Source organism: Manis pentadactyla, chromosome 6 (genome assembly GCF_030020395.1).
Source record: "Manis pentadactyla isolate mManPen7 chromosome 6, mManPen7.hap1, whole genome shotgun sequence".
In the NCBI taxonomy this organism is placed as follows: Eukaryota; Metazoa; Chordata; class Mammalia; order Pholidota; family Manidae; genus Manis; species Manis pentadactyla.
The window spans coordinates 107428022-107455974 of NC_080024.1; the positions used below are offsets into that span (position 1 = coordinate 107428022).

The 27953-nt window shown below is 43.3% G+C and overlaps 2 protein-coding genes across 8 annotated transcripts in view; one reads left to right on the forward strand and one right to left on the reverse strand.

The window, feature by feature from the left end:
• Nucleotides 1-403: 403 nt before the first annotated feature.
• MPPE1 (metallophosphoesterase 1) lies at nucleotides 404-25279 on the forward strand. Of its 6 annotated transcripts, XM_036880722.2 has the most exons (12): nucleotides 405-798; nucleotides 881-939; nucleotides 2499-2581; nucleotides 10719-11110; nucleotides 18680-18788; nucleotides 21319-21422; nucleotides 22069-22143; nucleotides 22925-23033; nucleotides 23161-23229; nucleotides 23313-23435; nucleotides 24011-24151; nucleotides 24905-25279. In XM_036880722.2, the coding sequence occupies exons 4-12, from the start codon at nucleotides 10833-10835 to the stop codon at nucleotides 25085-25087; spliced, it is 1191 nt and encodes a 396-aa protein (XP_036736617.1). In that variant the 5' UTR covers nucleotides 405-798; nucleotides 881-939; nucleotides 2499-2581; nucleotides 10719-10832; the 3' UTR covers nucleotides 25088-25279. The 6 variants fall into 6 exon arrangements, with proteins under 6 accessions (XP_036736620.1, XP_036736621.1, XP_036736618.1 ...); XM_036880725.2 differs by lacking the exon at nucleotides 881-939 and having other exon boundaries at nucleotides 404-798; nucleotides 23164-23229; XM_036880721.2 differs by lacking the exon at nucleotides 881-939.
• GNAL (G protein subunit alpha L) overlaps nucleotides 24147-27953 on the reverse strand; it is a 129553-nt gene continuing 125746 nt past the window's right edge. For both annotated transcript variants that reach the window (XM_036880719.2, XM_036880720.2), the window contains exon 12: nucleotides 24147-27854. In XM_036880719.2, coding sequence (XP_036736614.1) covers nucleotides 27708-27854 — 147 coding nt within the window. In that variant the 3' untranslated portion in view covers nucleotides 24147-27707. The remainder of the gene's footprint in view (nucleotides 27855-27953) is intronic.

The window sequence follows — 27953 nt, forward strand, 5'->3', positions numbered from 1 at the left end:
GTAACATTAGTCTTAAAAAGTTACTTTGATCGTCTCCTCGCACATTCCGTGAGGTCCAGGAGAAGACGAAGGCGAGAGTCCGTGGAGGACCCCCAGGAGGCGGCCTGGCAGGGCGCGGGGGCGCGCCACCCGGGGCCTCCCGACGGTGCCCGGCGCCGGGTCCCCGAGGCGGCCCGCCGCGACGCGCTCCCGCCTGCGCCCGCGGCTCCGGGCGGTTTTGCGGCCACGGCCGGCAGGCCAGCGCCGGGGGCGGCGGGCGGAGCGCACGGCTGTGGGGAGCCCCCGTAACGGCGCGCGGAGGACGCCAGGGGCCGCCTGTCAGGACGATCGCCCCCTCCCGGGCCCCGCGAGCGCGTTCCCCTCGCCTGCCTGGGGCGGTCCTCGTCCCCAGAACGCCACCGTTTGCAGAGACTACCTGGGGGTTCGGACGAGCAGCAGAACCAAGTACTAAGCCGACAGAAGCGTCTAGAAAACACAAGGATGGCGCCCTGGGCCAGCGTCTTGTAGGAAGACGCCGCCAAGTGACAGCCTCGCCTTTCTTTGGTCCTGTTGTCAGCACTGCAGTGGAGCCCGCGTCGCGCTTGTCGCCCAGCGCGCAGCTCGCGGAGGCCCGGCCGGCCAGGCGCCGAAGCCTGCGTTCCCGAACGCCGGCGCCGGGCGGGCCTCTCCGGGACGAGTCCGGTGCCTCCGCGCGGCACAGGCCGCCAGGGCGGGGTTCCCGGGGCCACCGCGACACGCGGGGCCGCCGCTGCGGAAACAGGAAGCTGCGGGGATGCTGCGCGGCTGCGCTCCGCACAGGTGAGGAGCCTTGCTGTGCGGTGCTGGGCACCCACTGCGAGCGATTTTACGAGGGTCTTAATCCTGTGTTTTATGCTTCTAGGTTAATTGCCATTTCTTGTCACTGCAAACCGGAAACTCCTTGCCCTTTTAGGATTGCAGGTTAGCCTATTGAAAAAATACTCTGGAAATTATTCATTTGCTGGAAAATCTCGATTACTTAAGGCCCATGTATTAAGTCGTAGGGGCTTCTCACTTCCTACTGTTACTGGTGTAGACTGGAAAAAAAAATCCATCTTATTAAAAAAAATAAAGTGGAAAAATTAACATGCAAATAGCCATTGACCACTTTGTGGACATGCTATATTTAATATAACGAACAAGTAAGGTAAAAAGCTACAGGTTAGGGTATATTAAACATTTTTTAAAGCTATTTTCTGGGGGAGGGAATTTAGATATTTAATTGATGCCGGGGTTCTTGTTCACGAAGCCGAAGAATGAGCTTCACAAACACTCGAGGTAGGAGAGCGAGGTACAGGTTTTTATTTAGAGATAAAGTGAAAGGACAGAGCTCTTGGCTCCCGCCAGAAGGGCACAGGAGAGTCTGTGGTTGGGTCATTGTCTAGGGGTTTTATGCGCGGCTGAGGATTTTTAGGAATCAGGGTAAAGGGTTAGGGGTGCAGACTTCTTGAGTGGTCCCAGAATGCTCATTTTTGATGAGTGAGAGAATAAATTTTCTGCTCTGATTCTTTCTCAAGATAGCAGTTTCCCTCTGGGAGTATGTCAATTAAGACTGCCTACCCTTCCCCCAAGGAGGGCTGGGTTGTTGCCTGTTTGCTGAAGTGTGTTAAGAATCTTTTTAATTTATTGTGCTGTTTATAGTTGGGCTTATTAACTAAATTAGTCTTTTTCTAGGTTGCAGATTACTTGGTTAGGATCAGAGAAGGAAATACAGCACATAAGAGTTAAAATAAGCTGGGCCTTTTAGCAGGCTAAGGTAAATTTTATAGTGTCATTATCTAAATTGATACAGTGAAGTTACAGGTTATGCTGAGACATTTCTCTTTATTTGCAGAACACTCAAACAATCCAGGCCAAGTTGCTGCTGGCCTTTTGAGCTTTAACTGATCTCACTGAAGATGTCTATATTCCTAGTCTGGTATCTTTACCCAGAGAATTAGTGTGACTCTGACTTTTCATAATGCTTATCACAGAGTTTCAATAGGGACTTCTTTGTACATTGCTACATTGTTCTGATGGTAATTATCTTGCTCTGCTTTTTCTCCAGAGTCCCTCACCCTACTCTGCCTAATCCCACGGTCCCTATCTCATGATAGCTTTGAGGTTAAAAATCAGTCAATGGATAAAATATTTGCTCCCAATTATGGATTGCAGCTACTATTCCTATATGTTGGGCAATGTAGAACATTTATACATGCTTTATATGTAAATCTTTTATACTATAGTTTAGAAGACCTTGAGCAATAAATGGCATTTTTCTTTAGCTATAGTTTAGAAGACCTTGAGCAATAAATGTCATTTTTCTTTAGCTGTGTGGTTCTCAGCTTTTTTTTACTTTCAGCGTTTGTCAGGTTCCTTCGCTGTGTACCACAGGGCCGCAGTCACTGTGGCCTCTAGGAATGAACCCTTTCTACTTTAGAATGGTTAACTCAATTAAAGATTAGTCAGCAACAAAACACATCTTTTCTGTTTTATTTCAGGTGCAGGAGCTCTGATTCTGGGGAGCAGAAGCCAATTAAGGGACTTCATACTAGTTTAATCTCTGAGCTGTATTCTTTAAAAGGTGAGAAGGTGACAGTGATATTCCCCTGACCCTCACTCCTAAGACTTTCGTTTTTTAAAACATAAAAATAGTACATTTAGATCCAAAAGGAAGCCTTTGTTATAGGACATTGTTAGCTTGTAGTCCTGTGTGTGCATGTTTGCGTGTTTCTTACCTACACTACATAAAAATTTATCATTTTAGCTATTTTTAACTGTACAGTTCAGTGGCACAAAGTACATTTACTTCTGCCATTACCATCACCATCCATTTCCAGTACTTGTTCCTCTTCCCAAATTGAAATCCATATCCATTAAATAACTGCCTGTTCCCCTGTGCCCAGCAATTGGTACCCACCATCCTACTTTCTGTCTCTGTGAATCTGACTACTTGGGACCTCATATAAGTAGAATCATACAGTTTTTATTGTTCTGTGTCTGGCTTATTTCACTTAGCATAGGTTCCTTCATGCTGTGCCATGAATCAAGATTTCTTTTCTTAAAAAAATTTTAATTGTGGTAAAATACACATAAAATTTACCATCTTTCCAATTTTTTAATATACTATTTTTTAGAGCCATTTTGGGTTCATAGCAAAGTTGAGCAGAAAGTAGAGTGTTCCCATATACCCTCTGCCTCCACATATACAACCTTTCCCATTTTCAACACCCTCCTCCAGACTGATATATTTGTTAAGACAGACCCAGCATCATTACCCAGAGTCTGTAGTTTGCATTAGGTCCACTCTTGGTGGGGTACATTCTATGGGTTTGAACAGTGTACTGTGACATGTAGCCACCACTGTTGTATCAAATAGAGCATTTTCAGTGTCCCAAATATCCCCTGTGCTCTGCTTATTCATCTCTCCCTTCCTCCTCCCCAACCCCTGGCAACTGCTGATGTTTTTGTTGTGTCCATAGTTCACCTGGTCAGAGTGTCAGATAGAAGGAATCAGAGTTTGTAGCCTTTCAGATTGACTTCTTTCACTTAGTCATATGCATCTGAGGTTCCTCCATATTTTTTCATGGCTTGACAGTTCATTTCTTTTTAGCACTGAGGAATATTCCATTGTCTGGAGGCACCACAGCCTATTTATTCAAACACCTACCTAAGGACATCTCGGTTGCTTCCAAGTTTTGGCAGTTACGAGTAGAGCTGCAATAAACAATTGTGTGCATGTTTTTGTGTGGACATAAGTTTAACTAATTTAGGTAAATACCAAGCAGCAAAGTTGCTGGATGACAGGGCAAGAGTCTGTTTATTTTTGTATAAAACCATCAAACTGTCTTCCAAAGTGCCATACCATTTTGCATTCCTACCAGCAATGAATGAGTGTCTGTTGTTTCTCAACCTCACCAGCATTTGATGCAGTGCTCTAGATTTTGGCTGTCTTATTGGTGTGTGGTGGTTTCTTGTTGTTTTAGTTTGCAATTCCCTGATGTGATGTGGAGCATCTTTTCATATGCTTATTTGTCAATATGCTTCTTTGTCAATATGCTTCTTTTGTGAGGTTTCTGTTAAGGTCTTTGGCACATTTTTAATTCTTCCCCCCAGCTGTAGGTGGAGGAATATATAGTAAAGTTGTATATATTTAAAATGTACAACATGATGATTTGATACATGTGTATGTTGTGAAATGAATACCGTAATCAAGTTGGTCAACACATTCATCACCTCACATAGTTACCTTTTGTGTATGTGTGGTGAGAATGCTTAAGATCTACTCTCTTTCTTTTGCCCATTTTTTAATTGGGTTATTTTTCTTATTGAGTTTTAAGAGTTCTTTGTATATGTTGGATAGCCCTTAATTAGCTGTGTCTTTTGCAGATATTTTCTTATGGTCTGTGGCTTCTCTTCTCATTCTCTTGAACCATCTCATCCATTTTTAAACTTAAATTTTAAGCTCAGTAGTGTTAAGTGTATTCACATTGTTGTCATCTAACCAATCTCTAGAGCTTTTCCATTTTGCAAAATGGAAACTCTATACCCATGAAATAAAAATTTCCCATTTTTCTCTTCCCCAGCCCTTGGCACCTACCTTCTACTTTTTTCTCTGTGAAGTGACTTCTCTGGTCCTCATATAAATGGAATCATGTAGTATTTGTCTTTTCATGACTGGCTTACTTTCCTTCACATTACGTCCTCAAGGTTCTCATGTTGTAGCACATGTCAGAATTTCTTTTTCTTTTTCCTAAAGGGCTGAGTGATATTCCACTGTGTATTGATGATGTACGTGTACCACGTTTTGTTTACCCATCATCCACTGACATACATTTGGGTTGCCGCTGCCTTTTGGCCACTGTGAACAATGTTGCAGTGAACGTGGTAATATTCACACTACAATGGTGCAGATTTCCACTGGAGTTCCTGCTTTCACTTCTTTTTAGTATATCCCTAAAAGTAAAATTGTTGGGTCACATGGTAATTTTAGTTTTATTTTTTGAGGGACTGCCATACTGTTTTCTACAATGGCTGCACCATTTTACATTCCCACCAGCAATGCACAAGGGTTCCAGTTTATCCATATCCTCACCAATGCTTGTTATTTTCTGGCTTCTTTTTTTTTTTGAAATAACCATCCTGTCTCTCCCCCTGGCCCCCTGTTTTGTTTTTGGAGCAAGTTGCCTGAGATAACACAGTGGAAAATAACGCGATTGAGATGTCGATTTCCCCAGCTGCCTGGATCCCACCAGCCCAGGGCTCATGAGAGGACCTTCGGGTGCTTCTGTGTACTTCCCATTTAGCAGAAAATGTTTTCTCCAAAGAGGCTCAGGTCATTCCTTCCTCCAACCAGAGAACTGCCAGTGCTTTTCCTTTGTAAGAGTTCCACATGGGGCTGGTGAGAAAAGTGTTCTGTGCCCCTGTTTACCAGTCTTTAAATTCCTGCCTGGCCCTTTGGTCACAGGAAACAGGAATAACTTTCCTGTTTCTATGAGTAGACTTCAGCATTTAAAGACAGACAGTGGATCAAAAGAGCCATAGTATGGTTGTTTGTATTTCTAAAATGTTTTTGGGAAAATAAGACTAAATTAAGCCATTAACTCCACTGACATTTATTGTGCACCTGCTGTTTGTAGGCCCCATGCTGGGCACAAGAGGGAGGGGGGCATGCAGAGGAACAAGACAATGTCTTTATGTTGGGGAGCTTACAGCTGAGTGCAGTAAGAAATGCATTTTATATTATGACCACACACAGATATCCATCATATCAGCACACATAGGCACATGTACATAAAAGTGGAAACAAGAGTTTTGTGAAACAGACTGCTATTCTTTGCCTTAACTGTGTGCAGTACAGACTAATATTTTCTATTCTCTTTTATTCTACTCTATTTTTTAAAATTCTGGTCATGAACCACCAAAGCAACTTCATAAACCAGTGATGGCTGTCTTCTAGCTTTTTAAAGAATTCTGGGATAGTAGATGTTACTGAGTTGTATTTTTGCAGACATTGTCTATGATGTCAGAAGTAAGAAATGTGGATGTGATAGAAATAAAAATGCCACAGGTCCAGCCCTTTAGTTCTTACCAGGGCCTTTAATAGGGAATTTAACTCTCTTACAGACAAGTCAGGAGGAGCCCTGAGGGGCTTTTTTATCCCAGGCCAGACTGAACAGTGTTAGGAGGCCTGTATAGTTTTCCTGCTGAGTTATCATAATATGAGTTTAATAAAACTGACAAATTGAACTTGGGAAGTGACAACAATAGTATTTTAGTATTTTGCTTTTTGAACCCAAACCTACTAATGCAAGGAAAGCTTCTAATATGGACAGAATTATTCATCACTTAATCACAAGAAGGCAGCACAAAGACTATAGTCTTTATCCAAGCCTCCATTTCCTAATGTTACAGTCTAGTGATATAAGAGGGATAGACACATTTTCCCCGTGTGTGTATTGGGCAGGCAGGGAGAGAAGGCCACATTTGGGCCTGGGTGCAGTAGCCCGTACGGCTCTGATGAAGGACCACACTCTCCTTTCATTTATCCCAGGGGAGAGCACACTTTCTCTCCTTTAGCCAGAAGAGCCTGGAAGGGATATCCCATGGAAGGGATAGTAGCATTTAGTTATTCAGATTTGTGGCTGTGGAGAGTTTAAATCATTGGCCTCTGTTATGGTTGAGATAACGATGTAAGGTTCCCTTTTAGTGAGGAAAGGACATGGGGACTCCCGATGTGGAGCATTAGAAAGTGCAGCTCAGTGAGTGAGTGGAGAAAACAGGGTCAGCCCAGGATGCCACACCTTCCAGAGTCTCCCCAGTTACTAGCCTTCATTCCCCCTAATCTGACCTTGGCTGTTTGATTTGCATATTACTGCATCTGTCTGTTGGGACTTATCAGATAGTAGTTTACTCTCTGATCTAATCCTGATACCCCTGCTTCCTGGAAAGATGTCCTTTTTTAAAAAAAGCACTTTTGTGATCATTATTTCCATCCATCTACATGACTTCAGTGGAGGTAGGTACTGTGGTCCCCATGGAGGCCCAGAGGGTGAGTGGCTTGTCCTTGGTGACGTAGAGGTCCGCAGGTAGCTGCTCTCTCTGTGGGTGGGCATTCATAACATAAGATAAAATGCTACAAGGGGGCAAGTGGCTGCTGCTGGTTTCCTGTAGAGCTCTCCTGTTTTTCTCTTTCCCACCAAGAAAGGCAGGCTCAGCTGCATGCGTCTGCCTGGTGGTGGGACTGTCTCCATCGCTCCCAGTTACTGATGTTCAGCGGTTTCCTTCAGCTGTGTCAGAAGTGAGGAAGCAGTTCTGTCCCTGAGGTCTTTAGGGCTTGGCACAAGGAGTGAGCACAAGGAGATCACTTTGTATATTCTGGAAGCGGCTGCCAGGTAGGGATGACACTGCATTTCCTAACGTGTGACTTTGAGTGCCTAGTGTGATGGTCTTGTGACGTTTCTAGGGAGGGAATGGACCACTTTCTCCACTCTCTTCAGCCCTAAAAATTACTCTGTTTTCATTTCAGAAGGTGGGGGTGTGCTTTGGCCATGAGACTGAAGGCAATATTGGGAATACTAATGTGATGAGCAATACAGTGGGTTTTAGATAGAGGAAGAAAAGTAGTTTTCCAAGATTTGAGTGAAAGGTGCTCTGTTTAAGGATGGGTGTCAGAAGTTGTCAAATATGGCTTTCACTCTGATGATGAGTTTTATTTTTTTACATGGTCACATTATGCCAGAGAGCTGATTAACGTGGTAATAGGGTTTTCTCAGGAAAAGACATGAGTGTACCAGCTAGCTTGCTCTCCTTCTTTCTCTCTTCTGTCTTATCCTTCCCTCCTTCCTTCCTTCCTTCATTCTAAGTCCTCTGGCTGAAAAGCTCTGAGTGGGGTATTTCTTATTCCTTTGTGGAAAAAAAACATAGAAGTTTGAGGGGAGAGCCAGGGCCCCCCCGAGTCTTTGCCCCCTTGTCTAAGCTGACTCGCTAGTCACTGTCTCACGCTGGGCAGGTGCATTGAGGGCAGGTGCGTGAGGTCAGACCATCCGGGAGACCTCGCCCTGCCCATGCGGGCGAGCCCATGCTTGTCCCTGGGTCATCTGTCCTGCCCTTTTTGGTCCAGGGAAGCTGGGGGCTACAGTTTTGTGCCCCCTCAATCCTGAGCCCCACTGTGAGCTGCCCCTGTGCGGGTGGCACCTGCCTTCCTTGTTTGCAGGCTGCTCATCTGTCCTAATTTTTAGGGCTGAAGGGAGTGTTCCAGGTTGTAGCTGCCACCAGTGAAGCAAGGTTCTCGCCGACGAAAGGAAGCAGGTGTAGGAAAGCAGCTGTAACGTCGTCCTGGTTTTCATGTTGGATGGCTGGGGACCTGTAAAGAGTAAAGGTCTGCACAGTGGAAGAGTTCTAAGCCCAGGCCCAGAAAATTGGGGTTCTTCCCCTCTCAGCTTGTCCTCTGGGATCTGAGGAAACATTAAAGTTTTAGGACATTTCAACTGCTGTTTTGGCCTTAGCTTTTAGGATTTTAGGAGATTCTCGGCCTTTTGAAAGAAAATGAGATACTATGATCAAATGATTGCTTTTGATATATTTGATTGACTCAAAAGAAAGGGAATTAGATGGTATTAAGGAATATATTCATTATTCTTCACAGTCTCTCTTGTATCTCTCTCACAAGTACAGCCACATAGGGAATCCATGCCCTTAGTCCCACTGGTGAATGGTTACCAGCAACATGTGTATAATCATTTTGAAGTTTGATTGCTGATAGATCGGTGACAGTGGAAGAGTTGCTACTTTCTCCTCACGTGTATGAGGTGCAGTGCTAGCTTATGGGTGGAGTTGTGCACCCAGTAACTACACATCCTGAGTTGCCTGGAACAGTCCTGGTTTACACCACTGCCCTGTGTTTATTACTATTATTGTCACTTTTCACTCTCAGAGATGTCCCCAGGGGGAAGATAAAGTATATTGTTATGCTAGTCATGTGGCACCTGTGGTTCAGCCTTAGATAACACAGAGGTGGTGAGGAAGCTCTCAGTATGAGGATGAGGTGTGATGGCTGGACCTGGTTGATAAAGATAATTCATAGATTTTCTGAGTAGAATTCCAGTTAGAGCAGTTGATCCCAGATTACATGCCTGCCTGCTTTTGGCTTTCCCTTTTGAGAGGACACACTTAACATCTAGCATTTCTGTATGGTTCCCTCCTTAATCAAGTACTTACTGTGTACCATGCCTCCTGGTGCCGACAGAGGCAGGGGGAGACTTGAGGCAGACAGCAGCCATTCATTCACATCTGTCCTATCATTTCATCTTCTTTGAAAAGCCTTAGTGGAGGTGAGTCCTTTTTGGCGCAGCATAACAATCATCAGTGTCCATGCGAGGAGACGCCGGGAGGCTTCCTCACGAATCAATTCCTGAATGTTTTTTCAGTTCTGCGATTGTGCTTTAAACTTTCGATAGTGGCTCAAAATATATGTTTACCCCAATTTTATTTCTTTAGGTAAGGTTTTAAAATGTTTCCATATCTTAATGGTTGCTTATTATAGAATACCAGTGTGAAATAAGCTAGAGACTCCCATAGGGACTTGGGCTTATGTGCAAATGTGAACAGTTCTGAAAACTGAATTTCAATGGATTGTTCTAGACCCTGAGGAAATGAAGGTGTTTTTGGCTCCTTGCCTGTCAACCCTATGAAGGTTCCTAGATTCATCTTAGAAAATCATCTCCCAGGAAAAGAATTTTCTCTTTGCTGCTCCGTTAGGATCTTTGGTCAGCATCTCCTGAAGCCCAGCCCTGCAAGGCCTCTGGTGCTTCTCCGGTAGCTGAGTTTTTTGTAGCCTCCTGGTTACCATCCATTTTAAGATTCTTGTCTTGAGCATACATTGAGGAACCTTAAGAGGAATGCCACCTCCTATAGCCTATCGCAGGCCATCATTTTACCAACCTTTCTTTTCAGATGCCTCAAAAATAGATGCTTTCTTTATAGGATGCAGTTCATCTACAATGTAGATAAATCCATAAAAATTTTAAAGGTTCCCACAGAGAAACCACTGCACATAAATGTCTTAGAGCAGAAGGCCATCCAGAGTTTCAAGGCTGATTTGCAGGTGAAAAACCGTATTTATGAAAACATATTTAATCCAAATGCAGTGTTCTCAGATGGTGGCTCTGTCAGCCCCTGGCCTCTGAGCCCCGAGTGGAAGGCATTGCCTGGATCTCTGAAGCACATTGTCCATGAATATTCACTACTGTTGTGGGAAAGCAGTGTAGAAAGGAATGAGTTCACACCAATGACACACCAATTACAGGGGACTTTATAGCTAGTTAGTTTTTAAGGTCCTGGGATGGTGGTGATGGTGAACCCTTTTGGGAGTCAAATTACACTTAATCTTTGTTGACTTTCCCTATTATGTCTCCTACCTCAGCAAATACTCTTCTGATAGATTCTTATTTAGTGATTCCAAAGTGATAATAAAACCATCATTTTAGTGGGAAGATCATTCCAATGGCATTATTCTGGCATAGGGAAGTATAGAGACCTGTTAAGAAACCACTTGTTACCCTTATGAATAATCTGACATACTGTCTTTGTAAAAGTACAGGACAATTCATTTATTTGGGAATGTGGATAGGATTCTGTAACTTATTAGTTCTTAATGGAGGGAGCTAGTGATAGTGGCATTATTAAGGAACATAATCCAATCCTTTTCCATTACCCTGTAGGTACATGGCTAAGACCTGGACACCATCTGCACCTCACCCAGGATTCAACAGTTTTCTCCTGGTGAATTCTTGATGGATTTGACCCTTGGTTGCTGAAACTCTTGGGCAGAAGAAATGGCTATCATCAGACTGGAATTTGAAAGGCACAATTTTTGTCTGTTAAAGAGGAGTTTCTTGCTGTTGAAACTCATAGCTGTTATCTTTGCCATGCTTTTATTTTGTGAATTTTTAATCTATTACTTAGTGATCTTACAGTGTAATTGGCCTGAGATGAAAACTGCAGCTCACGATGGTAAACAAGAGTCTCCTGAACCTGTGTTGAAAGCCATGTTTTTGGCTGATACCCACTTACTTGGGGAAGTAAGAGGCCATTGGCTGGACAAATTACGAAGGTAGGAGCTAAAATCAGGAATATTTCTGAAATCCTGTAGGTGAAAAGGTATAGCCCTCTCCCCACAGGTCAGGCTCAGTAGCTTCAGGGTACTCTAGTTATTTTCCTGTCAAAGAAGGACATATAGGGCATTTGATTTTTCCTTGAACTTAATTTACTGAGCATCTGTTGTAAATAAGAACTGAAAATTTGGAAGCCAAGTCTGGATTTGAGTCGTAATTGGGACAAGTTGCTAGTTGGGACAAATTACTTGAGTCTTCTGAGGGGGCCGTCTCCCCTGCCACCTCCCCGTCTCTGCTTCCTTGTTCCTAAGGGGCTCATGTGAGATTCTTCACAGGCCAGGAAATACCCACAGCAAAGCCAAGCCTGTGGGGGTGGTCAACTAAGTTTCTCTTTCCCGTGGGCAGGGGAGGAAACACCTGGGGTGGTGGGCCCCTCTCGCAGCCACTGGTATGTGGATTTGAGCTAATTAGTTTCTCCCTGCTCCGCTCAGTAGGGGGAGCAGAGCGGATCTGTGGCTGTCCCTCTTGGTGGAGGGTCAGCTCCTGTCTCTCCACTCAGATTTGCCCAGCACAGGCCATCTTTTCCTATCAGAAGGATTTAAAAAATTTAATTGTGGTAAAATACATGTAACATAAATGTTGCCATTTTAAGCATTTTTAGATGTACATATCAGTGGCATTAAGTACATTCACATTATTTTGCAACCCTCACCACCATCCATCTCTAGAGCTTCCTTATCTTCCCCAACTGAAACTCTTTACCCATTAAATACGAACTCCTCCTCCCCCTTCTCCCTTGGCACCCACCACTCTACTTGCTTCTCTACCAATCTGACCACTCTAGGAATCTCATATAAGTGGAAGCATCCAGTATTTGTCCTTTTTTGACTGGCTTATTTTACTTATCATGATGTTCCCTCCCTTCTTACCCCTTTGACCCTATGCCTTGACCCTGTTTCTTTTTTCTTTTGTTTTTTTTTTTTTTTTGTGCCAGGGAGAGGTTTTTATTGAGAGATACAGGGAGAGGACAGGGCTTCTGGCTCAGGCCAGGAGGGGACAAGAGAGACCTGAGTGGTGTGTTGTCTAGGGGATTTATAGGCAGTTGAGGATTTTGGGGAACTGATAAAGGGCTTAGGGTGTGGATTTGTTTAAAGTGGCCTTAGGATGTTTGTTTTGTCCTTGATGAGATATTAAGTAACCTTTAGCATGCTAAAGTGAATCTTACACATTATTACAAACAATTAGCATAATAAAAATACGGTCTACTTTCCTTTATCTGGGAAGTATCAACTGTTCTCACTGAAGAATGACTCTAGAGCTTAATGTCTAACAGAGTTTTGGTAGGGGGTTTCCTTGCATGTAGTTACATTGCTCTGAGTGTAAATATCCTGCCTTGCTTTTTCCGGAGGCCCTCACCCTACTCTGACTACACCCACAGTCCCTGTCTCATTCCCCCCTCTATAGATAGACACCCTAGCTACTGCTAGGGAAAGGGGGCGACAACCGCTTTGGCTGCTTCATGCTGAGAGGGGGCGCAGTAAAGGGTACAGTTAGGTCTCCATCACTGGTCGGTCGAGAGGGTCTCAGAAGATGGGCTTCCATTTCTATTACTATTTGCAGTTTTATGGCTTCTAGGCAAGATAGAACAAAACGTGTTATTAGGTTAAATAGCAACATCTAAAGTTGGATTTTCCATTCTGGAAGGACAAACTTGACAAGATTAAGAATGTGTGGCTGAATATTACTACACTGATGGAGAGTGACTGCAATGGGGTATGGGTAGGGACTTGATAATATGTGTAAATGTAGTAACCATATTGTTTTTTCATGTGAAACCTTCATAAGTGTATATCAATCATACCTTAAGAAAAAAAAGTGCATGGCTGAATATGAGGACTAGAAATAGTAAAACTCTAATTGAGAATCATAGCCAGATATCTTGGGGGAACTAGAATTCTAGGTTTAGTCTATGTCCCAATGACTACTATTAGAATTTAATATAGATAAGGCTGCATTATTGAAACAGTACTTTTCTCTAAAACCACCTTCATTTTTTGTTAGGGGTGACCAGATTAAGAAAATAAGCTTAACACTTGGCTTTATTTGCATAAGTGTAGCAAGAAGAGCAATTGATTACATAGGCTCTTTTAAATGTGCTTTGCTGGAACTTTTTGTAAGGAATTTCAGATTGAACTTTTAAAGGCCTCTCGAGGCCAGAAAGCCAAGCCAGACCTGCCCTCAGGTTTTGCCTGCAGTACCTGTAGATTTGGGTGAATTCCTCTCTTCTTGAGGTTCCCAAGACATCCTGAGGTTCCTGCACCTGCCAGGAAGTGACTGACATTCCTTACTCACCTGGTAAGGCTGCTGGGAACCCTGTAAGCAAGGTACCAGGCCTGTTCTTCCAAGGGGTTTGTTGGCTTTATAAAGTCAACCTTAGTTCTTTAAAGCTGTTCATATCTGAGTTTATGCACATGTCTCTCAGGTATAACATTCCAGGCAAAGCCTTGGTAATATAACCTGTGTTTTTAATTGGTCCTCTTACAAGGAAAGCAGATTCTTATTGAACTTATGCAAATAAACATACTGCCATAAAGTATAAAAATACTCACTGAAAGTTTTTAAATTCTGGAGGGTAGAGAGAAAGATAAATGTTTCAATTCTGCTTATAAAGGTGTCATTTACTAAACCTGTTATAAATCAACTTAAGAGAAAAAGGTTGAAACAGACACTACTTTTTCTGTTTAAGAGATTAGCAACATTTGCATAAAAATTAAAATCATCTTTCTCAGTTTACTTAATTTTATGTAACTAATTTTTGCTCTGCTGGAATCTAGTTCTTTACTAGTTTAAGAGTAATAAAACAGTGACTATAAATGACAGAAAGACTTACAAATGACAATGGTTAAAGATCTGATGGGAACTTATTTTTAAGACAGTTGACATAAGGAAATTTAGATATTTCTGTAACATAAAACATTCAGTAACAAAGTTTAGCATTATTTCCTTTGACAATGCTTTCCAGTAATTAAGCAAGTAATTATATATCAGATAAATAAGCCAAATTAGCCAAATATTTTCCCTGATGGGGAGAAAAAATTCCTGTGAAATGTTCCAGGGGCACTCTGGAAAATATCAGAGTTAACTAGAGGTAAAAGCACCTTTTTTGAGTTTGATTTTAGGAAGCTGTCAGAAGAAAGTCTTTTTAAGGCACTTGCTTAAATAGAATCATAGGTCACTATGAAACAATACTTATCTGTTTAACCAGAAAGACAGTAAAAGCTTAAAGGCAAATACAGAAGGTTACACAGTACTTAGACAACTCATTGAGACTTTAAGTATGAGAAACTGCTTTGATAAAACAATTAGAAAACCCTTTGCAATCTTTCAACCTTAAGAGACATTTTTTTCTTAAAGGATTTAACAGATAACATCAACTTAAATTGATGCTGGGGTTCTTGTTTGTGGAGTCGGAGAATGAACTTAGCAAACACCCAAGGTAGGAGAGCCTGGGTAGAGGCTTTTCTTGAGAGAGAAAGAGAGAGGACAGAGCTCCTGGCTCATGCCAGAAGGGGACAAGAGAGCCCTGGGGTGGTGCGTTGTCTAGAGGATTTATAGGTGGTTGAGGATTTTTGAGAACTGAGGGCTTAGGGTGCCCCTGCCCTGCCCCTAGGGTGGGCTGGGTTGTTGTCTGTTTGCTAGGGCTGTTTACAGTGAAGTCACGTGTTATGCTGAGGTACCCTTCTTTATTTGGGGAACACTCAAACATTCCAGGCCAAGTTGTTCCTGGCCATTTGGCCTTTAACTGATCTCACTGAAGATGTCTATATTCCTAGTCTGGTAGAGAATTAGTGTGACCTTGACTTTGCATAATGCTTAACAGAGTTTCAATAGGGACTTCTTTACATTGTTACATTGCTCTGACTGCAAATATCCTGCCTTGCTTTTTCCAGAGGCCCTCACCTTACTCTGACTACACCCACAGTCCCTGTCTCAAAATGACTTTAGCTAAACTTTGGCAGCTGATAACCACAAGGACGTGTCTGTTTCAGTTCAACTTAAATTAGCATTAATGCTTAATATCTGCTATCAGAATTTTGGAAGTTTTAGAATGCCCAATTTTATATTGTAGTAGCCCACGGGACTTTTGATTTTTTCCTTCTTTTCATTAAAATAAATTTAGCTGCACAACCTTATTATATTGTATACTTCTCTCAGGGACCAAGCCTCGCCATTAGAGAGTTGTATTGAGGCCAGGCTTGTATGCAGAAGATAAGGCTATTTTTTTTAGGGTCTGGGGATTAAATTGCTCCCAGTTCTTTAGAATGCATGCCAGAGGCGTGTCTGACTTTAAACTTGAAGAGGATGCTCCCACCTGGAAGAGAGAAAGACAGGTGTGTGACAGCTGGTCGACCTTTTCTCTCTGTGAGAGCATTGCGTTGCCTTGGGGCCTGGGTGACAGTGGTCAGTCATCTCCTCTGCCAGGCCTACTGGACTCCACCACTCCTTACCAGTGTGGCCTGTACACCACTCCTTACCAGTGTAGCCTGTACTTTGCCTTGATTTCCCTCTTGCCTTCCCACTAAGCAAGAGTTGCCGCAGAGCTCTGGGTTTAGTGGGACCTTACCAGTGTGCTCGCTCTTTATGCCTTTTGGGAGTTCTGATCCAGATTCTAGTTTCTTCTGCACGGGCCTTAGCATAGTCCACTCAGGATCATTCCTTGAGAGCCCCCTGCCTGTCCGATAAGTGCAGGGACTGTGTGAGCTCTCACTGCCAGAGCAGTAGTCATTAAGAGTTACAAGCCCCTTTCACTTCCCTGGGGGCTGCAGATAAGGAGATGCCTTAGCCCCAGGATGACTGCCTCTAAGGAAGAGAGGTCATAGAATAGAGCCATTTACATGTTGGGCTGGAGGTTTCAGCTTGACTACTTCACAGACTTCATTTATGTTACGTAGGAGAAAGTGGCACAGGCCTAAGAGGGTGGTTTTCAATGAGGAGAGGGGTAACGTTTTCTAAGGCCAGTGATAGAATTTAGACAGAGGCTGCTATGGGCAGTTATGGAGGGGGGTGTCTATATTCTTAAACACCAGTTTCTGCCACTGCCTAGGAATTATCCTGCTAGTTACCCACTCTAAGAAATTTGATCTGTGAGACAAGAGGTCAGGGGTCATCTGTGCATAGGCAGCAGCCTAGCTGGAGGTTCACTCAGCGCCATCAGATCAATAGGCTGGGGCCGAAATCCAGGACTACTGTCTTCTAGTCCTGTCTGCCCTTGGAGTCTGCAGATTAGGATAGGAAAGTAGGAAATCGGCTCAGCCACTCCCCGACATTCCCATCCATCCAGAGGTGGGGGATTAAGGAGCGGCAGACACTGGGAAACCTTTCACCCAAGACTTAAGACTGGTAGCCAATGCTAATCGTCTTTTAAGTGGCTAACTGGTGCCCAGACACATTTAATGGGATAAAAAAAGTGCAGCATTAAGTCAGGAATAAGAGTGAAGCATGGATCTCCTACCTTGCAGTGGTGAGCATCGGGTCCCGTGAAATTGACGTAGTCAGAGGCACACAGAGAGCATGTAAAGTATGTAAAGAGCATCCTTGCCTCACCCAGAGGCCAGGGTGGCCTGAAAAGACAGGATGGGAGTCAGGGTGAGAGAGACACACTCCTCACGGATACCCAGTTGGGCTGTCGGGGTCTGATACCAGACACGCAGGCCTTTGAGAAGCCACTGAAGTGCAGCCTCAGCCTAGACTCTCGCAGGTGCCCACGACCTTCCTCAGTCCCTCGCATCTGAGGAGATGCCTCTGAAAGGGAGTCCTGGCCTCCACTCAGCTGACATTCCCAGCTCCCAAAGGGGATGGGGGATCCACTGAGGGAGATGCAGGGGAACCTATTGCTCAATACTTTGAGATTGGCAGCTGGGCTAGTCCCATTTAAGTGGCTGACGAGCACCCGATGTTGTGTGCCATAGATGGCTTCCTTCTATAAAGAGAGTGAAAGAAAAGGGCAGGCTTGGATGCCGATACTCACCTCCAAAGTTATCCCGGACAAGCCCCCAAAGATGATGCCGGGGTACTTGTTTGTGGAGTCGAAGACTGAACTTAGCAAACACCCAAGGTAGGAGAGCCAGGGAGAGGCTTTTATTTAGAGAAACTGAGAGGACAGAGCTCCTGGCTCATGCCAGGAGGGGACAAGAGAGCCCTTTGACCCTGTTTCTTTACCATGGCTTCATTTGTGCCTCTCTGGATAGGTCTTTCTTCTTGGCAGCAGGAACGTCCTCAGAGTGATTTGGATATGGTTGAGCCTTCTGTCGGGTGCGGGGTGAGATGTGTCATGTCTCCAGAGGTGGGTGAAGAAGGCAGGATGAAATGAGGAAGGATGGAGCAACTGCTATGCTTTTTTACTCAGAGTTTGAATCCAAAAGAGGTGTGAAATAGGGGCGAGAGTGAGCTTGGAGTGCCCTCGGCTTGGTCTGGGTCTGCAAGTTGAGCTTTATTGATGACCAGTCCCCTGTGGAGTCTTCCCTGCCCTCTTGTGGCTTCTAGATACTTTCTTCTCCAGGGCAAATAACATTCAACCAAGCAAAACTGAGAAATGTGTTTTTGAGACATACCTTCAGTGAAGATGTGCACCGTGGAGTGGTGCACATGGGGCCTGAAGATCTCTTCCACCTATTACATGCCCAGGTTGTAGCCTTCCCCTGATATAGGGGAGAAGCAGCTGGGGGCATGCCTTAAAAAGGAGGAAAGAATTTGGAACCTTAGGAAAATGACATAAGCTGTAGTTGGTTAGGAAGAGGCGAGGGAGGGTTAAGAATCATTGTGACATTTTGAATGCCCACTGCGTGTCGGTGCTTTCCCGGCCACATACAGATGTCATCTCATTTTAATCCATGACTATCCTTGGAGAGTAGGTTTTATTATCTCCATTTACCAATGAAGAAACTAGAAATCAGAGAGAGTGGGAAGCTGTCCAGGCTGCCCAGCTGGCCGGGGGTGGAGCTGGGATGTTAGGTCATGGCCTGCCAGCTCCCAGCTCCTGGGCTTTTTTCCTTTTCTTGTGTTACCTACGGGATGATTACTTGTATGTCTGAAGTCTACAGGATTTACAATTTTGATATTGGCTACTCTGTCTCGTTGTCTCCCCTCATCTCTGAAGGCAGGAAGGAAGTTGAGGTCCCTTTGAGAAGTGAAACTTAAGCCAGATGCTGTCATCTCCTGGGTGTGGTGCAAAATCAGCCTACACTGCACATCTTTGGCTCTCTCAGACCCCTCCTCACTGAGTGGTGGCTTTGGATTATGGGGTGGAGCCTGATCTGTGGGCACCACAAAGGGGAAATCAGCCCCTGAGATATGTGGGAGGGTCAGCCCCAACTCCCCTTGGGTGCCTTTGTTCCCCACATTTAATCAGATACAGATTCCTTGGTCCTTCCAAGCAGTGGATGGGAATGCAAGGATGGGGCCCTGGCAGAGGGAGGTGGGACCATTTAATTAATCTCTTAAATGGCCCATAGACAGATGTTGGCTCCACCTAAGAAACAGACTGATGCCTTTTTCCTATTGGCCTCAAGGGAGTGGCAAATGGAGAGAGCCTTCCAGACCGCTCTGTGGTTGTTGCAGCCAGAGGTGGTCTTCATTCTGGGGGACGTCTTTGATGAAGGGAAGTGGAGCTCCGCCCAGGTAGGACCCTGCGATCCAGGCACCCTATTCCTGCTTTGAGGGCAGCACAGGCTGTCCAGAGAATCTATGCAGCAGCATCTGCTAGGGTTGGAAGTTTTGCTTAGAACCAATATTAAAAATGTGTAGTCTGTGTTGAAGATTATTAGGATGTGTGCCTAATGCCAATCTGTGCCTCTTGAGTTAGGTTGGCCAATCTTATATTTGTCTATGTAGGAAATATATAGATTAGCTGTCATCAATTTGCTGCAGGGCACAATCCCATTAACCTCTTGGGGAAGGGAAATGTAGGCAAGGTAGATGCTGTTCCAGCTGTCACCAAGATTACAGAATACCTATTGGAATATAATTTGACTTTACATTCTTATTTCTAAGTGATGAGAATCGTATTACAAGAACTACTCGCTACCTTCCTTCCTTCTGGGAGGAGCACCCTACCTCCTGTACAAAGAAAGCCTTGATCCAGATATGGTAGAAACTCACTCTTCATAGGGTTACAATGTTTGTTATAACCTAGTACATAATTAAATATTAGATAATGGAAATACTATATGTAAAAAGCAACTTATATTGGTACTTGGTGTGGGTTCCACTGCCTCCGAGGAGCCTGAGACCCCCTGCCTGTGAGTTGAGGTGACTTAAGTCTTTTCATAAACCAAAGTAAAAGGTTGTTCTCACCTCAGCTGTCACAATGTTTTGCTTTTTTACATTCCTGGAATTAATGGGAAAAATAAAGCTGTTTTTCCTGCTTGTTAAAAATGTTCAGTCACTAGTAGTTTTTGAGAGGGATTTTTTTGGGAGGATTTTAAGAAAGTTTATTGGCATTTCCCAGGACAGTCCAAAAGCTGTACAAAGAAAGCTTTGATCCAGATATGGTAGAAACTCACTCTTCATAGGGTTACAATGTCTGCTATAACCTAGTGCATAATTAAATATTGGATAATGGAAATACTATATGTAAAAAGCAACTTATATTGGTTTCAAGTATACAACACAGTGGTTCAATGGTTACCCAAATTATTACATCCTCTCCCCCAGTAGTGCAATTACTGTCTGTCAACATAGGAAGATATTACAGAATCAGTGACTATATTCGCCAGCTGTACTATTATCCCTGTGACCAGCTTATGTCATGATTGAGAATTTTTGTGCTCCTTTATCCCCCTCACCCTTCCCTCCCACCCACCCCAACCCCTTCCCCGTGGTAACCACCAATCACTTTCAGTGTCTGTGAGTCTACTGCTATTTTGTTCCTTTTGTTTTGCTTTGTTTTTGTATTCCACAAATTAGTGAAATCATATAGTATTTGTCTTTCTCTTACTGAGCATAATACCCTCTAGAACCATCCATGTTGTTGCAAATAGCAGGTTATCTTTTTTTTTATGGCTGAATAATATTCCACGATGTATATACACCACATCTTCTTTATCCATTCATCTATTGATGGGCACTTAGGTTGGTCCCAAATCTTGGCTATTGTAAATAATGTGGTGATAAACATAGGGGTGCATATATCTTCTTGAATCAGGGATTTTGTTTTCTTTGGGTAAATTCCTAGAAGTAGAATTACTGGGTTGTATGGCATTTCTGTTTTTAGTTTTTGAGGAACCTCCATACTGCTTTCCACAGTGGCTGCACCAATTTACATTCACACCAGTGTAGGAGAGTTCACTTTTTCCTAAGAGCCTGTTCTTTATTATTATTATTATTAAGGTATCATTTATATACAATCTTTTGAAGGTTTCACATGAGCAACATTTTGGTTACTACATTCCCCCCTATTATTGAGTCCCTACCACACACCCCATTACAGTCACTGTCCATCAGCAGAGTAAGATGCTATAGAGTCACTACTTGTCTTCTCTGTGCTGTGCTGCCTTCCCCATGCCCCCTGCTATATTATGTGTGCTAATCATAATATCTCTTAATCCCCTTCTCTCCCCCTTCCCACCCACCCTCCCCAACCCCTTTCCCTTTGGTAACCCCTGGTCAATTCTTGGTTCTGTGAGTCTGCTGCTGTTTTGTTCTGTCAGTTTTTGCTTTGTTGTTATACTCCACAAATGAGTGAAATCATTTGGTACTTGTCTTTCTCCGCCTGGCTTATTTTACTAAGCATAGTACTCTCCAGCTCCATCCAGGCTGTTGCAAATGGTAGGATTTGTTTTCTTCTACCTAAGAGCCTGTTTTTATAACATGTCCAGATCTGAAGTGATTCTCAACTTGGGGTACACACATGGTCCTCAGAGGATCTTCAAATAATAGGTGTGTAAACCAAATATTTTAGGGATTGCCAGTTTTAAGATTGGGGTGCCATTTAATTAGAATTTAGTATCAAATTAAGTAATTAAAATATTAAATTAGTCCTGGAGAAAGAAGTATGACATAGAATTAGAAATTCTCAGTTCTACATTAGCTTTAACTAACATCTGATTTACACAGGGGAAGAACTTCTTACCTTCAAAAAGTGAGTGTGTTTTTAGCCACAGGGAAGAGAAGGTTCTCTGGGTCTCAGCAGTGACCCTTTTCTGCACAGGCCTGGGAGGATGATGTAGAGCGGTTCCAGAAAATGTTCAGACACCCACGTCATGTGCAGCTGAAGGTAGTTGCTGGCAACCATGACATTGGCTTCCACTATCAGTAAGTAGTTCACTGAAACATTGTACCCCAAAAGGTCTTGTTAACTGTTATGTTAAACCTACTACAGTTTAGGTAGAAGCCTCATTTGTGCCATATGGAGGATGTTCTTTTCCTCAAAAAATGTAAGCTCCGGAGCATAGGCTTCACAAGGGTAAGGACTTTTGTCTTAGCACATTGTATACCCTTAACAGATCTCTGTTGAATTAATGATTTCTATGAGCCCTTGGGTGATTCTAGCTTGAAACTTACATTTAATGGCCAGTTATTTCATTCGGGAATCAGAAAAAAGGCCATTTAGACTTTAATAGCTAATATGTATATAGTGCTTATGATGTGCCGGCCTGTTTTTAAGCACTTTACTTCCACATGCTAACTTATTTAATCTTTACCATGGTCCTATCATTTTACCCATTGTACCTGTGAAGAAAATGAGGCTGTGGAAGCTAAGTCACTTGTCCCAGGCTAATAAGTAGTTAGTAGGGAAGCTAATATTTCCCTCTGGATAGCTGGGGGCCAGCTGGAGCCCCTAACTAATAATGCTAGTCTGATTCTCAAATCCCAGGTTATTTGCTGTGTCCATAATAACTTTTAAGAGGTTCTAATATAGCTTGTTCTGAAAAATGTTTCTTTTCACAACTCAATATAGGATGAGCACATATAAAATAAAACGATTTGAGAAAGTTTTCAATCCTGGAAGGCTGTTTTCTTGGAAAGGAATTAAGTGAGTAGTATTTGTGCATTCTTATGAAGTCCTTTAGTCCTTGGGAACTTAATTTTTTAGGCTGCCACACTGGATCCCACCCATGCTCTTTGTGGCCTGGTTTACAGTTTTTGATGAAGGTAGCTTAGGTGTCCTTGCTGATGGTCACCACTGGAGCCACCACCCTGGTTTTCTTAACAACCCACAGGAATTGGCCATTCTATGAATTTGCCTGGCCACGGAGGGAATTTTATTCTTTCTGTCTGCCCACCAACCCCCAGCACCCTGCCTTGCTTGCTGAGTGTACAGAACTTACCAAATGTTGCTCAGTTCACTTTACGTAGTAATAATAGTATCTGACATTTACTGAGTACTTCCTAGTGGCAGGCTCTGTCATATTATTTCATTTAATCCTGACAACAAGCTGATGGTATGGGTGGACAGTTATAGCCCCACTTTTACAGATGAGGCACAGAGGCTAAGTAACTTGCCCAAGGACACACATGTGGTTAGAGGCTGATAGTTGGATCTCAGAGCTTCTATATTCTGAGATTTCTCCCAAATTCAAGGTTAAAAATTCCTTTACCATGTGTTGAACTCCACTCCCTTTAATGCTATTTTGTTCTCCAATATCAACTCATACCTAAAAGCACAGATTAGTCCAGTAGAGGTTTAAAGTTGATATGGGGAGTGTTGCTCTACACGGTAGGTGCTCAGCTTTCATCTCATGGGAACAACATTGTGAGAAGACAGTACATGGGGAGCCCGGGACCCTGACTCTGCTTGCTCCCATCTGCCTCAGCTTTGTGATGGTCAACAGCATTGCACTGGAAGGGGACGGCTGCACCATTTGCTCTGAAGCAGAAGCTGAGCTCATCGAAATCTCTCACAAGCTGAACTGCTCCCGAGAGGTAGGGGACCGTCTGAGGACGCAGGTGCCTTCTGTTGCGATGCACTTGGCGTATCTGTATATCTGTCTTCTCCCTCTTCCCTTCCTCCCATTTGTTAAAGGCCCTTCACTGCCCTGTCTCTGCCCAGCAGGGACCCCGCCCCAACCCCTGTGGAGATGGGCAGCCGCTGCCAGCCTCAGCCCCTGTCCTGCTGCAGGTGAGCGGGGGAAGGTCACTGCGTATTTGGCAGGACCACCCAGGGTCTCATCGAGTCACCTCTGACCCCTCTCATTCTCACAGCATTACCCGCTTTACCGGAGAAGCGATGCCAACTGTTCTGGGGAGGACGCGGCACCTCCAGGTGAAAAGGACGTCCCCTTTAAGGAGAGATACGACGTGCTTTCCCGGGAGGCTTCGCAGAAGGTTATTCCGCAGTGGGGGCAAAGGAGGGGTGGGCAGACACGTGACTTCACAGTCACCCACCCGGACCCAGGGCAGGGCTTCGCCGTGTCTCAGATTTCATGACCCCTCCGTAAATCCACTTCTATTTCCTAGTCTCAAATTAGTAATATTCTTGACTGTTCTTTTTTCAGTTTTTCCACTAACTTAAATGTATTTGGAAGTGTGAATGGAACTTCAAAGTTCAATTTTTAGGGTCTTAATTGAAATGAGCTTTCTTAAATATACATATATATTTTAAATAAAAAATGTATTTTATATATTATCAATATATCGTAACAATTATATAATATTGTAATATATATAAAATATGTATACATTTATAAAAATAAAATGTAATTCAAAATATAACATCTGGGAGGAGAAGACTCTCTGTAAGCCTGGACTTACTTTTGGTAGTCTAAACAAAACGGAAGGATATTAGGGAAAAGGGAAAGCAGACCTATCAAGCAGGGATCTCCTATTTGCCTTAATGAGATGAGTGGGGCCTGCTTGGCCGGCTGCTGGGCACTAACCCCGTGCTGTCTCCTGGGTGGCAGCTGCTGTGGTGGCTGCAGCCACGCCTGGTCCTGAGTGGCCACACGCACAGTGCCTGCGAGGTGCTCCACGGGGCAGGCGTCCTCGAGCTCAGCGTGCCGTCTTTCAGTTGGAGGAACAGAAACAACCCCAGCTTCATCATGGTATTGTGAATGTTTATTTTCATCTGAAAGCTTTCATAAGTACTTAAGTCAACATAGTAATCAACTATTTAATTGCTGCAATATGTAAAAATAGACAAAAGCCATAAATAAGCTTCCCCCACTCCACATGAACAGTTTGATAGGCTGCCCCCTGTCCCCGCATCTCTCTGGGGACGAATAAACTCAGCATTATTCCTGGAGGGGCGGGGGAGCATCTTACAGAGGGCTTTATCCTTCAGGCCAGTGGCGCCCTCTGATGTGAGGCTGTGCATGTTCAATTTTCTAAGGAAACTGGATCATCTCTTCAGCACCTGTACTCAGTCATCTTGTCTTATTTTCTCACATGCCAATATGCTCTGGCAGGAAAATGCTACATGCTTGTATAGGCTGATTAAAGATGGTGTTTCAGTTAGTGACCGCCTAATGTTTCAGCTCTTTTCATTTACCCATGGGCTCTCACATCCAGTTCATAATGCTTCTATGTCAGGTTCTTTTATTTCATAAAAAGAGGGGGAAACCATCAGGTTTTCAAATTTAAAGTAAATGAAAACCTTCCTCCACTGTCATTTCACCTAGCAGAAATGTCCTCAAAACAAGGCTGTGCCCCCGAGTTTCAGGTGAGGGGAGCCACTTCTCTGCCCTACCTGAGGAAACCAAGAAGGCTGCCTTTCCTCTGTTATTTCTGAATTGGGCTTGTTTGGCGCTGTGCCTGGAGCTGTCATTGCAGTGTTAGCATGCTCTTTTCCTTTTCAGGGCAGCATGACATCGAGAGAGTATGCTCTCGCCAAGTGCCACCTCCCCTTCGAGGACACAGTCCTGACCATATACTGTGGAGCAGCTGCGTTCCTGGTGGTCCTCATATTAGTTCACTGTGGGCTTCTAGCCTCACCTTTTGTTTCTGGTTGGAAACTGCTCAGAAAATTTAAGACAGTATGAAGAGCAGGAGACCTTTTGCAATTAGTAAAAAATATCAAAGACAAAGTCACAACTCCAGTCAGTGCTCATCTGAGATGAGGCCAAAGGTGGCTGTCTTTGTGCACATCCTAAAAATTCTAAATCACTGATGCACATTACTGCAGAATAAATAGTTGATTGTATTGTTCTCATGCTATAAAAATGGAACATGTACTCTACACGTCTGTTTTCTCATTTTATCAAATATATGTATAATCAAAGATGATATCTGTACAATATGTAAAAGCTACCAGTGTTGTCACTTGCATGCACTTACCAGCCCTTCCCTCCCCACGACAGGGCTGGCAGCCCTGGAACACACTTGGGATTATATGTACACAAACATGGGCTTGCTTCTGTGCCCCTTTGAAGTGGCTCTCAAATTCCTATATATTATAAAGATATTATAAAGCTATACACTTAAAATAAAAGTACAGAAACTACAAGCAGGAATATATTGTCTTCACAGACTTCTGTACTTCTGTGCTAAATTAATGGAACTGGATTTTTAGAATCATGTAATTTTCTCTCCATCAGACCAAGTTGTTAAATCTGAATTTAATGCTTGTCAGGGATCAAAAGAAACTGGAAACATGGACTAGGAAGTAGCTTTGGTATTTAAAAATAAATGTGTCTTGATAGTTTAAAGCCAGATGAAATGTATTCCTTTTGTGTTTTTTCTAAGAGCCTGGCTCTTTCTTAAATGAAACTTTAAAATAGGAAGTTTAGTAACGAATTATTGAGTAATGCATATAACAAAGTACAGCTTCATTTTTTGTATGTGTGGGGTGCATCTTTTTAGTTTTTCTTCACATTTTACTTTGAAAATACAATGGAAACTGAAAATAATTTCTATTTTATAGGTCTTATTTCAGATAAGAGTTTTACGAAACAGTTAAGGATGAATGAATAATGAAAATTCAGAAATAATGAGATAAAATACGTGTTTGTTGCATTGACTGCCTATAAAGTTGTCATTCTTTAATCGAAAAGTAGTATTTAAATCTGGATGCATTTATAAAGGATTATAAAATTATGATTTAAAGAGTAAAGTTTAAAATATTAAACAAAGAAGAACTAAATGGAAGTTAATGAGTAATGTTGGTTAAGCTGTCACTTCTGGATTCATATTGTTGAAATATAACTTTAGACGTCTTTATAGGTAGGTTATCTTTGATCTAAAGCAACTATCCTCAAAGCTGTGGATGTAGATAGAATCTGAAGCATCACCACTACAGCGATTCTTGCTTTCTTGATATTGCTCTGTACCCTACTTTTGAGGCTGCGTTTGCAAATCTGTCCAGTGTGAGATATAGTCAAATATTTTGACTTTGTATTTCAGATAAAGGTTTTGTAATATTTCTTCTTCAATAGGCAAATGAAGATGTCACCCTTTGACTCCCCTAGGCCAGACACAGACTTTAACACTCTTTTTCCTGCTATTTGTTTACAGTGGAACCAGTGGTCAAAAGCTTTGACAAGGGAATGGTTGACCTATTCCCACTTAGGGAACTTGTAAAAGTCTTTAGCAAAATAATTGAGAAGCATTGTCTAGAGAGAACGAAAATCCTTGGTTCCCTGAAAGAAACTTGTGATGTGGTTAGGGCTTTGCCTGTAAGATGTGTATTATATATAACCTGATAAAATATCCTAAACTCTACAGATAACCATTCATTCCTTTTCAGAGCAAGCAGCAGATAACATTGATGTTTAGCTGTTCAGCACAATAAAAACACACTTCTTTTACAGGTATAGCCATAATCAAGGCACAAAGATCTACAAGGATTTTTCTTTAGTAGTTATACAAAATAATATTACATTTTGAGGTCTGTACAGTGTAAACCAGCAATTAAACAACAAGAAAAACAATATATTAAGGGAACTATCACCCACGCATTGTGAAAGCCTAGAGAATTATTTCTAGACAGGACATACCTTGCAGTAGTGAATGCAGTAGGTTTCTGCTTAAATGTAAAAGGCTCAAAGGAGCACTAATTCAAATGCCTGAGGCTGACAGTGACTCTAAATATGACTGAAATGGGGTTTCTCTCCTCTGTGGCTTAGGGTGTTTCCTAAGTCTTGGGCCAAGGTGGATGAGAAAGGGTGGCCACTTGTTTGTCTGTAGCTTCATAAAGCTAAAATCATTAAGGGTGTGGCTTTATGTATGTATGCCTCTATGATCATGCTTAGTAACTTGGGAAAAAGTGCGTTTCTCCCACCAATCAAGTTCTTGGTGAGTCAATAAATCACAGAATGAATGGATGAAAGGGGCCCTCACCCAGAGCCATCACTGCAGTGTCTCCCAAAGGAGAGTGGATGTCTGCAGTTACACAGCCTATTGGGGGCAGGCAGGCTGTGGAAAGTCCCGTTCATTGAAAACAAAAGCTACAGACCAAACCTGAGGGGAAGAGAGGTAGCCAGAGGCTTGGTGGTTACACTTAAGAGTCGGCACAAAACAGGACAGACAGCTGCTGGAAGAAACTGGGAGTTCGTTACTCACTACCACGGCTGAGGGCCAACAGACAGGCAGTCCTGGAATAAATGCTGTGCCCGGTGGGGCCGCCAGGCAGGCAGTAAGCAAGACAAGGTGCCGGCTACCTCCTCACAAGAGTTCGTACTGTTTGAGATGCATCCTCTGGATGATGTCACGGCAGTCGTTGAACACTCTGCGGATATTCTCCGTGTCCACAGCACAGGTGAAGTGAGGGTAGCAGTAATGCTTGCCGTCCCCTGTTGCTGTGCTGATCCTCTGCAAAAAGAGAGCTGCTGCATTGGGGGCCTGGGCCACTTCGCCCAGGAATGTGGGAATGCTGCCCCCACCCCACTCATTCTTGGAGAAGAATTCAGG

What these genes read in the sequence shown, in the direction of transcription:
- MPPE1 (XM_036880723.2), top strand. Translation starts at nt 10,833, where the DNA reads ATGGCTATCATCAGACTGGAATTTGAAAGGCACAATTTTTGTCTGTTA. An exon ending in TTTTCTTGGAAAGGAATTAA is followed by an intron (nt 22,144 to 22,924) that starts GTGAGTAGTATT and finishes CATCTGCCTCAG; the next exon opens with CTTTGTGATGGTCAACAGCA. An exon ending in AGCTGAACTGCTCCCGAGAG is followed by an intron (nt 23,034 to 23,160) that starts GTAGGGGACCGT and finishes GTCTCTGCCCAG; the next exon opens with CAGGGACCCCGCCCCAACCC.